At 32.5% G+C, this 12,388-nt stretch overlaps 1 protein-coding gene across 1 annotated transcript in view; it reads left to right on the top strand.

Annotated features, from left to right (window-relative positions):
* The window catches only part of LOC145316890 (uncharacterized), a 256,014-nt gene that overhangs the window by 220,533 nt on the left and 23,093 nt on the right, over positions 1 to 12,388 (top strand). Inside the window, exons 3-9 of the mRNA XM_080157699.1 lie at positions 2,554 to 2,615; positions 5,773 to 5,824; positions 6,230 to 6,316; positions 6,503 to 6,573; positions 9,540 to 9,601; positions 10,039 to 10,102; positions 10,501 to 10,600. Coding sequence (XP_080013825.1) covers positions 2,566 to 2,615; positions 5,773 to 5,824; positions 6,230 to 6,316; positions 6,503 to 6,573; positions 9,540 to 9,601; positions 10,039 to 10,102; positions 10,501 to 10,600 — 486 coding nt within the window. The 5' untranslated portion in view covers positions 2,554 to 2,565. The remainder of the gene's footprint in view (positions 1 to 2,553; positions 2,616 to 5,772; positions 5,825 to 6,229; positions 6,317 to 6,502; positions 6,574 to 9,539; positions 9,602 to 10,038; positions 10,103 to 10,500; positions 10,601 to 12,388) is intronic.

Genomic DNA, 12,388 nt, shown 5'->3' with positions numbered 1-12,388 from the left:
TTCTTTTGTCAGTATTTTTAAAGTTTTATTTGACATGAAGAAACATTGAAACTGATGAATGGATGTTTTAAGACAAAATTCTAAATGATGTTTTGGGAATAAAAGTCGCTAAAAGTTTAGTCCGCTTTGTGTGAATGGTATTTGCAGACAAAACAAACTTTGCGCAAATAGTAAATCCAATGTCGTGGTATTCTTCTATGAGGTACGACTAAGAACATATTTTAGATAGAATTTTAATTTCTAATTACAAATTAAACGTCTGTCAAAAAATTATTTCAGAGAACCTTTATCTGTAATATTTTAGCAAATAATTGTATAAAATTTTTGGGCGACGCATATTGTCTCTGTGTTTAAATATTTTTTTTTGAGTAAACGGGTATTAAGACACTTTTTTCCCCCAAAAAAGATTGTGTACTTTTATTGTTATTGTTCTTATTTCCCAGTCCTCGAAATAAACGATTTGAATATTTTGTTAAATTGTTAAAGCCATTATTTTTGATTATTATAACACGTACTCATACGTTATTCAAATAAAAGTTGCGTTTATCTCTGAGTCATATATTTGAGAGATAAGAACATTCAGATTATATTGATGTAGGGTAGTTTTTATCAATGTTTCATTGAATTTAGCCATTAAATTAAATATTACAAGTAAGAAAGTGTTTTTTTTTAATTGATTCTCACCACATACATTTTGTCTGAACATGTGCGAATTAATTATACCTACTGTCAGGGTTTCGGATCCGGATCCGCAAGGATTCGCATATTTTTGAGTCCAAGGATCCGGATCCGCAAAAAAATGCGGATCCGGATCCTTGGACTCAATAAAATGCGGTAAAAATGGAAAAATCTACCTAAATTTATATAAAATCTCAGACATTCTCTTGATGAGAGCCAATCTTTAAGGTTTAGGTTCAGACTTGAAAATTAAAAGTATTTTTGACTTCGAATTAAAGAATAAAATTTTTTTGAAAAATTTGGTGATTTTATTTTTATTGTCAATGATCCGGAACCGGAACCGGATCCGGTAGGATCCGGATCCGCACTGACCAAATTTTGAGGATCCAGATCCGCATACAATCAATGCGGATCCGAAACCCTGCCTACTGTCTTTACGTCCCTTGGGGCGCAGCAATTACAGATAAAAGAATATTTTATTTTTTCATTAGTGCAACAATTAACCTGTTTTCGTATATTGACTACCTTCTTTTTGTCAATCTTAATAAAAAACTACACAGGTGTATTTGTTGGGGTGCTGGCACATTTACCACTAGCAAAAATACAGCCACTGTGCTAATGACAAAAACTGTGTTTTTGTCAATTTCGCTTAATGCTGTATTTTTGTCAATATTTATTTCGTTATGGCATTAAAACTGTTATTAAAAGTAAAACTGATGTTATAGTATGTGTGATTATTATAAGGTGCTACTTTGTACTATAAAAAAAAAAATATTGCCAATAATTCAAACATAAATTGAAATAAGGGTTATGGCCAAAATTCCTTAGAAGACCCGAAAGTTTTTGACCAATTAATAAAAAAACGTAAATATATGACTTATGGGTCCAGTATAATTTACATCCAAACCTCGCATTACTCCCTGCCTTTTACCTAACTTTCTCAACAGAGATGGTAAAAACCAGGTTTTTTTTATAAAAAGATCAAACCAGTGTGGATTTTTTGGCTTAAACCGGTATAAAAAAAAACCAGTTTTTTTTTTAATAATACCTATCCAAATTATAGGCCTGCCATCCCCTCTTTTTTCACCCACCAAAACGGGGGGTACCCAAATCTGCCTAAAAGGACCCGATATAAAGGGCAGCCCAAAACCGCCTGCCTAAAAGCACCCGCCTGATTTGACAACCCTGGCTGATACAGTAATTTAGGTTTTTGACACTTATTTACTGTATTATTTACATGATAAAAAGATATAACTGGAAAGATAGGCCTTTGTATAAATATTTTTTTTATAAACCATCCCCACCTTGTTTGTTTTGTTTCTTTTTAAGCTTGTTTTTTTTTTGGTTTAAACTAAGTGGTTTTTAATGCCAACTCTGTTTCTCAACCTTTTTGCTACTCTCTACATATTAAGATATATAAGTTTTCCGGAATTTTGAAGTCAGGGGGTGATTTGAAATCTGCATCAAATTTTGAGGATTTTTTTTATAAAATTCGTTTTTTCTATAATTCTTTATCTAAAAGCGGAAATGCAATTTAAGTTAATTAATTTTGGCTTCTGTGATTGGTGGATTTAAATCTGCCCTCTGATTGGATGGCGTACATCATTCAACCAATTAGAGCGCAGGTAGTTTAAAATCCACCTATCCTATTGGTCAAAATTAATTAACTTAAAATGCATTTCCGCTTTTAGAAAAAGAATTATACAAAAAACGAATTTTATAAAAAAAATCCTCAAAATTTGATGCAGATTTCAAATCTCCCCCTAACATTAAAATTCCGGAAAACTTATATATCTTACTACATGTATTTCATAAATAGATAAGAATACTACAGCTTTACACTAAGATTTGTTATAGATCAATTATTTGTTTTAGGTTTTGATTAGTATGAATAATACCTCTGACAACGAACTGCCTGATTTGATTGACGACCACAGGTAGAATATTTATGCAAAGCAATTTGCAATTTACTTATAAGGGGGGGGGGGGGGGTTAATGCAACCATCTCGTAATCAATGTTTAAATGGCACTTAGAATTCGAATTTTGATCTGAAATTTTGCATAAATAATCCTTGGTAGGTCTATTTTTCCTAAATCAAACAAAAAGTTGGGAAAGTAACGGCTGGCGGCTCAGCCGTTTTGCCATTTTTTGGCTATCTTAAGAGCAAATCAGTCACGAAACCTATCTCCACATAATACTTTTTGTTGTTCAAAAACCTTATCAAACGGTTCTAGCCAGTAGCTGTTGGTACTAGAAATTTAAAAAATAGTTATTGCTATCATTTAACATGAATTAAACCAAAAATATGTTTTAAAAAGTTGATTCCTATGTAATTAACGATAAATTTGCCCTGAAAATAGGCAAGAAACGGCTAAATGGCTGATCCGCCAGCCGTTACTTTTCCAACTTATTGTTCATTTAGGGTGTGCGGGAATGATGCTATATCTCCCTTGAGGTATAAGACATACAGACAGGATAGTTATAGAGCAGCTATAGCAAAGATAATCTACCTGTTGCTGTATCAGTGGGGTGGGATCTAAGTTTCCACAGATATCCAGAGGGGGAATGGCCGCCGGACAAGGAGTGTAGAATGGGTCTCCGAGGCTAGGGGCAGGCGGGCATTGTTTTAAGTCTCTGTAATGGAAATCTTGTGGTGATCTTGATGTTTGTATACCCTAATAAGTATAGATTAATCACGGTTCGTTTGTTATTAAATGAATAAGTTAGGGTACATGTTTGGCACTTTCGATATAAGTAAATGATAATAAAAAACCCATAAAATACGAAAATAACTTCAGAAAAATCGATGAAAATAGTTTTTATAGGTACTAAATTTTGTTTTTATTTTTTTTGAAAAATGTCATAGCAGAAGATGAAAAGTGTCGTTTTAGTTTTTCCAAGGGATCTATATTCTCTGAAATCTAAATTATCAAAATAATTTTTTGGTACATGATTATACGATATATGAAAAATATTTTAAATTATAAAGTAGAAACCTGAATTATTTTTCTTGTGGAAATAGTTTTCTGCTAATGTTGATAAACATATGTCTGCTAGCATTAAGATTTTTGTACTGCCAATACACGTTGGGTTTTATATTTAAAGAATTTCTTTAAAATGTTGTTTTTTTTACCTTGTATACCAATAACGCATTATTTGCTATCAGGAATTTGTTAACATTAAAAAATCATATTATAAAGCATTTGTATTAACAAAGGTTATGCTAATATTTTTACCATTCAAGTTTATTTAATTTTTAAGAAAATAGCACAACCCTCCAAGTTGTAGCTACTTTCCTGAACATATGATTTGAAGAATATGATTTGATGTAATGTCTTATAAGGAAATTTTGATATTCATTAAAAAAAATGTTATTTTTGCATATATGTAACATTTTAATGTGTTTGATGGCTCAAAAGAAAGATAATTAAAATTTATTTTATATTATATAGTTTAAATTACATTAGATAACCTAGAAATAGTAAAGAGGCACCTTTTTTTTGTTGCAAAAGAGAAATTACCTAACAAAGATTTTTATTAAAAAACACCTTAGTGTAAAAATTAAAAAGTTTAAATATGGTCACAAAAAGATTCAATTAGTTTATTATTTCATCAAATAACGATTAATCTCTATTACAAAGAATAAAGTGTAAAAAGATGTTCTCGTTTTAATTTTAAATAACTTAAAATGCATTTTAATACCTTTTAATGATTTATTTTTTAAAACATCATTTTATAAAATGTTATTGATTTTTAAAGTTATATATTAGAATGTTTTTAAATTTTGTTAACATTTTGTTTTAAATGTCAAATTGGTATTTCTAAACATTCAAAAAATGATTTCACTAAATTTTCATCACTTAAATTGCATGTTTGATGAAATTTTCAACTGATAATTCAAAAAAAATCTTTTAAGTTTTATTATATTTTACTTTGAATTGTTTAAAAAATATATTATTGTCAAAAAAGGAGAAGTTATACTTTCCTCAAAAAAAAGACCTAAAACATGAAAATTAACACATGTAATGAGATTTTTTTGCTTTCAGGCTTAATTTTAAGTAATTATTGATATTTTTTGTAAAAATGATTTTATATAAAAAGTTTTAAAACTCGATTTAAGTAGTGGTGCGAAAAAAGGTTGCAAACTTTTGCAATTTTCTTGCCAAAAAAATTTTCTCGGATTTTAAAAATAGCAAAGGGTGTTATTAGGCGTACTTACAGATACAATTGCTAAGTCAATTTGGCCAAACACTAAAATAAAGTTTTTACATCTGAGGGTGGAACAGTGTAATATATATTCAATAGGTTGAAACCTAAACTACACCCATCTTATCTAGGCCCTCTTCTCCCCCCAATACATTATGGGTTAGTTGGAAAGGAGATTGGTTATATTACAATATTAGAGAAGTTAGCTACCTGCTGATTAAATCTGGCCAGCTTAGTTCTCTATAGAGCCGGCAGACATTATAATTAAACGGTCTGAAAAATGAAAATCTTTATTTGCTAATTGCACCGCGAAATTACAATGTGATGTCTGCTGCAGTGAGCCGCAGGCAACCCGTTGTTCTTCTCTGGTAACCTGAAAGTGTACATGCATTAGCGTACATGACCTACTAAGAATTACTCATGAAAAATTTCAGATCGAAATTCGAACTGCAAGTGCCATTTAATCATTGATTACGAGATATTTGCATTAACCCCCCCATCCCTTATGAATGACTTATGATGGTCCTTAATTATTCATGTATTTTACCAAAAACATAGTACGTATACTTTAAAGTATTGTCTTTTTTGTCTTAGGCTGACTGCTGAACCTATTGAGTGTTGTGCCTCATGGAAGATTTTTATAAACCGAGGAATAGTTTTAGGCTATTTTAATGTCTAGGGATAGTTGTAGAGAAGGTGCAGCTGCTAGTATGAATATAAATCAAAACTATCTTTTCCATATAGACGGAAAATGCCGAAATCTTCGTCTCTTCTTTTGTTACTATTTTCTAATATTTTTCAGTCGGTTTTTGTGAGTTGTTTCTTGTAACTTAGTCTCTTATCTTTTTCTTTAATAAAATTAAATTGTTCTTTTTTCTTATATTTAGCGAGGACAGTTCAGAAGAAGACTTCATGGATAACGCAAAAAAACAAAAGAATGTAAGCTATTTTTTGTGTGTTTGCATAGTTGATGCTTTTCCACAAAAATCCTGTCACTGGAACCCCCTCTCCCTTATTTTTAAATGAATTTAAATAGGGGTAGGTGGGGTTATACCTGCAGTGCTTCAACTCTGCAGGGCCTATTACCTGCAGTGCGACCCAATATAACCTTACTTGACCTAAAGAAATAAACAAACGAAACCCCCACTTATTATTTTATTTTTTTAAATAGGGGGTAGGTGTTATTTGTGCTCAACAAGTCTTTTATGGAAAATACTGTACTTTAGCATGGTTGTAGCTCAAAAGTGAAAAATGTTTTTTTTTTCATGAAAAATGTGTATCCTTTATTTTCAAAAAACTTCAACACTTATTACAGATATATTATTTTACTGTAAATCATTTTAGATCAAGGAGAAGGTTTTTAAGCTGAAAGATGATGGAAATATGTACTTTTCTAAGACAGAGTATCTCTTTGCCATCGAGAAATATGAGGTAGCTTCTAAGTATTAAGAAAAAAATTAAATATGTTTCATTTTCAATTAAAAATATAAATAATACCAATGATAATTAAAATATTATATCCGGTTATTTTGTGGCTGCACGTCCAATCAAGAAGGAATTATTAGCTAATTTTATTTCAAGAAGCAAAAGTTTTCATGGAAACTAATCTTGTTTTAGAAAGCCTTAACAGTTAATCAGGACTTGAAGGATAATGATACTCGACTTGATCTATATCACAAATTAAAAAAGTAAGTTGACTTTTAGTTTTTACTTATAAATTTTTCCAGGGATAAGGGATAGGAAACCTGGCCATGAATTAGATCCCGGGCTAGTTTCAAAAGGGATATTGCAACTTTTACCATTTCCTAAGTAAATGACGTCATTGGAGGCAGCTCCAAATTAGCTATCGCTCTAAACCAATAAGGATCGGCTTGTTTTGTATCAACCAATAGGCAATTGGAGGCAGGCTATATAAAAACCGCGGCATTTTTAGAAGCAGACAATTCTAGAAAAAATAATGAATTGTCTGCTTCTTAAATAATAATAGAAATATTGTTTGATCACATTAGCTTAATTATTAAAGGGGGGGGGGGGAATGTGGTGACTCATCACACGACATACCAGCAATTTCATTTTGGGTGCTACTCCCTTTGGTGGCGACGGCGGGAGCGGCAGTCCCGCCGCCGTTTTCTTGATTTAAATATTTTTTACTTACCAACCTTCAAAGATTTTGTTTCAATATCTTCAAAATCACAGGAGAAGTAGGGTAAGGGGGGGGGAAATTTCGGGGTTTTTTTTCGGTTTTTTTGAAAAAAAATGGGGTAAATATTAATATTTTCAAATGAAACCAAGACCAGTAGAAAGCTTACGGAAAGGACTATCAGGTCCTAAAAGGACATTATCCTAGGACTTTTAGAAGTTGGCCGAAATTGACCGCAAAAAAGTTACCGATATTTCCCCACCACCGGGGGAAATATCGGTAATTTTTTTCAACCTAAAAAAAATCGATGAAAAACGGCCAAACATAATTAGTATAGGTTATAAGGATTATCCACAAAAAGTTTCATAATGATCGGACTATTCCTTCTATGTTAAAAATGAATTTTTTTGAAAGACGCGAATTTTCGATTTTTTTTTTCGAAAATTTTTTTTTAAAAAACTTAAAATTAATATAAGAAAAAAAACGTATTTTATTACTTTTTAGGCCTGATCCTAAAAAAGCTCACATTGAACTATAGATTTAGCCCAAAAAAACATGAAAATTGATTAAAAATTGACCTCAAAAATTGAATTTGAAGCAAAAGTGTCATCTTTGCAAAAAATCTTGACAACATTTTAACCTTAAAAAAATCGATGAAAAAAGGCCAAACGACCAAACAAGCGTTATAAATCATAATTAGTATAGGTGATTGGGATTAACCACAAAAAAATTCATAAAGATCGGACTATTCCTCCTATGTCAAAAATATTTTTTTTTCAAAGGACCAGAAATTTTGATTTTTTCCTCGCAAAATTTTGCTTCAAAAAATAAAATTAATTTTTTTTTTTGTTTTTTATCTGTTCTATTCATTTTTAGGCCTAATTCTTAAAAAGTCCATATGGAATAATAGATTTGACAAAAGAAAACATGAAAACATGACCTTAAAAGTTGAATTTTAATTTCTTTTGAAATTACCGATTTTTCCCCCGGCGCCAACTTTGGTCATTTTTGAAAAAAATATTAACCCGATTTTAAAGCTCTCAACGGATTTGGAAAAAGCGGGCAATTTCTAGTTCAAAAAGTTTTTTAGATCAGCTCTAGGTCTTACCAATTTTTGTGTAGGTCGATCTTTACACACCTACTAAAAAATTTTTGGAAAAAAAAAATTTTTCGTCCGACTTTGAGACCCAATAAGTACCCTTAATATTCATCTCACAAAAAATTCATTTTATACTTTTTTGTAGGCAATTTAATAAGGAACAAATTTGCTTTTATGTTTTTTTCTGTCATTTGAAAGGAACATGGAGAAAAAGGTCATTTAATGAAGGTAGGTCGAAATTACCGAGAATAGCCCCTTACCGAAACTTCCCCCCCCCCCTTACCCTACTGTATTTAAGATATACCTTGATAAACGAGAATTTGAAAAAAATGACTAAGTCCCCCGCAGGGTTGCTTGTAAGGGTAAAAAATTTTGAAAAAAATAACATGGTCTCAAATGATTCCAAATTGCCTAATTCAGCGAGAAATGCAATAAAAAAAATTTTTTGTGGCGGCGGAAAACGGCGGCGGGAGCGGCGGTCCCGCCGCCGTTTTTTTTTTGGAAAGATACCAAAACTAGGGGTAGTTAGTGACACAATAAAAAAGATTTCACTCAATTATCTCTAAAACTAAGGGAGTAGCACCCTAAATAAAATTGCTGGTATGTCGTTGGAGTCACCACATTCCCCCCCCCCCCCTCTGCTCAGATTTACATATTATTCAAAATAGGAACCTATAGAAAATCAAAAATAGGGGGATTTTTTTTAGGAAGTGCATAGCTAATAATATTCAATTGGCAGTTTATAAATGAAGTGTTGTATTTCAAATTTTAAACGGAATTGATTAATCACATTAACCTTAATTTTTTTACTATTAGCTATTTGTACAGAGTACAAATCAACTATTAAATTACGATTCATACAACAATTGATAGAATGTTACCCAAGTGCTTATTTGTTAATTTATTACCTGATTTGAATTTTAAAAAGCAATGATATTTTCAAATAAAATGTTTAATCATTAATAAAAATAACACAACCTAAAGTCTGTCTGAGACAAACCCAATAATAGCTTTCTGAAAAATTCAAATTGCTAGAGTAAAAGATAAAAATATTTTGGGAGAAAAAAAAACATCAAAAATTTTAACAAACGCCATTTATATATTGAGTAAAAAAAGTTTTTTTTACTTAAGGCTAGCCACCTGAAATTTATTCTATTATCTTCTTTGGACTTATTTAGCTATTTCATTATTCTAGTTGATAGTTGTCAATTCTAACTACTGCACCATCCCGTAACTGGTTTTTTAGGCCTTGTTGGAAAATAGGCTTGGAATAATATTTTCTTACGTTGCCCATCCCTTATCCCTGAATTTTTAAATTTGATTGATTGAGATGTTTTTGATATTCGATGAATAGTGAAATTCTTTATATGTTACCTATTTTGAAGTATGATTAGATTGTTACATGTTATATTTAGCAACATCGCACAGTGTTATTTGAAGAGGAGGCTGTATAAAGATGCACTGGACGCAGCTGCAGGTCATTAACTTTGCATAGTTTTTTCACAAATTAATTTGCTATTTGTGTTGTATGACGTCTTTTTTTATTAGGCAGTATATCCTGCTTCTTTGTGACTGTTAAATCTACCCTGAAAGATAAAAACTACAGAAATTGTGGCTTGTTTTTTTTTACCGCTATCGCCGAATTTGAGTAGGACAGGTGTCCCAAATTTTAGTCAACATATGGCAATTTTGACCACGCCAGGAGAGTTACTCTTGAACTCAACAACCAACCCCTTTTGGGCCAAAGCATTCTCCCTAATCTCACTTTACCGAGTTAGATACCATTTTAGTGGACTTAATGATTTTGTTTTGACTCTTTTTAATAATATATCCCATTATTTAGCAACAAGAATAATGTTACCTAGCAGATATTTTGGAATATGTTAATTGAATTTTTAAGTGATATATTTTTAGATGCAATTGATGCTGATTCCATTCATGTTAAAAGCTTTATCAGAGCTTCAAAAGCTTTTGCCGCGTAAGTCTTATTTCATACCTAACATTACCTTTTTACTGTAATGTTAGCGAGAATGACGTCACTTAAAAAAGCGTAGCAAAGGGACTATTCTGCTTTTCATTAATTTCAAAATAAACTTACTTTCCTTTTGGTAAGTGGTAATAAAGAAACCTGCTGTTCAAGGAATCGCCATTTGATAGGTCATTTGATTAACAGGGTGATTCTACCATAAATTTAGGTTTCTTAAAAGCAAAAGCTGTTTAAATTTGCGTATCAATATTCTAATAATGACTGAGTTACTAGGTTTGCCGCGCTTCTTAGATTATTAATGAGAAGAAGGATCATAGCTTAATGTTTGAGATCGACAGGACAGATCTAACGTGCCTCATAGGATGATAAGAAGTAAAATTTTTATTTAGAATGGATTACAATGAATATGCCTATGGAGTTCTGAAGAAAGGAATGTTTCGATGTTCCATTGGGAAAGACGAAATAAGCGCAGAAATGAGGATGCTAGAGGTATAGCAATTAAATGTGGTGCAATTAGTAACTTGTGTAGGTTATGTTATGTCTTTGTGGGAGGGAGGAGACATTATGTTTTTATTAAGGGGGGGGGGGGGTTAATGCAACCATCTCGTAATCAGTGATTAAATGGCACTTAGAATACGAATTTCGATCTGAAATTTTGCATGAGTAATCCTTGGTAGGTCTATTTTCCCTAAATCAAACAAAAAAATTGGAAAAGTAGCGGCTGGCAGCTCAGCCGTTTTTTGCCTATTTTCAGGGCAAATTCATCATTAATTACGTAGGAATCAACTTTTAAAAACTTATTTTTGGTTTAATTCATTGTAAATGATAGCAATAACCATTTTTTAAATTTCTAGTACCAGCTGCTAAACGGCTAGAACCGGCTGAAAACGGCTGGGAGCTGCCAAGAGTATGAAGGGTAGATATGGCTTGTGACGTGTCTAGGGGTAGGTTTTATGGCTGCTGAGCTCAAAAATACAACTTCCAAAAATAGTGGCCGCCCATTCATATGGCAGCTGGGTAACAGCTGCAGCTCAGCTGGGAGCGGCCAAGAGTAAAATGAGTACATAGGGCTTGTGACGTGTCTAGAGGTAGGTTTTTATGGGTGTTGGCCTCAAAAATACTACCAAAAATAGTGGCGGCCAATCCATATGGCAGCTGGGTAACAGCTGTAGCTCAGCTGGGAGTGGCCAAGAGTAGAATGAGAAGATAGGGCTTGTGATGTGTCTAGGGGTAGGTTTTTATGAATGCTGAGCTCAAAATTACTACCAAAAATAGTGGTGGTTCATCTATATTGCAGTCTGGTAACAGCTGCAGCTCAGCTGGGAGCAGCCAAGAGTAAAATGAGTACATAGGGCTTGTGACGTGTGAAGAATATCAAAAAAAATATTATTTCAGTAGAATTAAACTTCTCCCAATTAACATTATAACTTTATTTCATAGACATATTACTAGTAACACTTTCTTAATTTCTAGATTTCACTGAAAACTACCAATAACGTCTAAAAACAGTTATCAAGAGCCAAAAGTATATGTTGTAGATATAGCATGTGACATTTCTAGGGGTAGGTTTTTAACTTTTTATGGGGGTGTTGAGCTCAAAAATACTACCAATAATAGTGGGGGCCCATCCATATGGCCGCTGGGTAACATCTACAGCTGAGCAGCAGCCGTTACCCTGATGCCATATGGATGGGCCTTTCTATTTTTGGGGAGTATTAATAAGCTTGGCATCTATAAAAATTTACCCCACACGTCACAAGCTATGTATTAAACTTTTACTTTTATCTGTTGGTAACTGTTCTCAGCCAATTTCAACTGTTTAACAACTAAATCAATACTGAAATATTCAATATTTGGTTATCCTTCAGTAGTCCCTAAAATTGCTTACAGCTTAGTCTTAAACAACGTCTTACTGCACACACAGCTGCAGCTGTTACCTAGCAACCATATGGATGGGCAACCACTATTTTTGGTAGTTTTTTTTGAGCTTAGCACCCATTAAAACCTTTCCCTTGATACGTCACAAGCCCTATGTACTCATTTTACTCTTGGCTGCTCCCAGCTGAGTTGCAGCTATTACCAAGGTGCAATATGGTTGGGCCGCCAAAATTTTTAGTAGTATTTTTGAGCTCAGACCTACCCCTGTTACCCAGCAACCATATGGATGGACCACCACTATTTTTGGTAGTAATTTTGAGCTTAGCATTCATAAAAACCTACCCCTAGACACACCACAAGCCCTATCTTCTCATTCTACCCTTGGCCACTCCCAGCTGA

This window comes from Acartia tonsa, chromosome 4 (genome assembly GCF_053477335.1).
Source record: "Acartia tonsa isolate MP-2025a chromosome 4, ASM5347733v1, whole genome shotgun sequence".
In the NCBI taxonomy this organism is placed as follows: domain Eukaryota; kingdom Metazoa; phylum Arthropoda; class Copepoda; order Calanoida; family Acartiidae; genus Acartia; species Acartia tonsa.
This window is presented reverse-complemented; position numbering and strand designations above follow the sequence as displayed.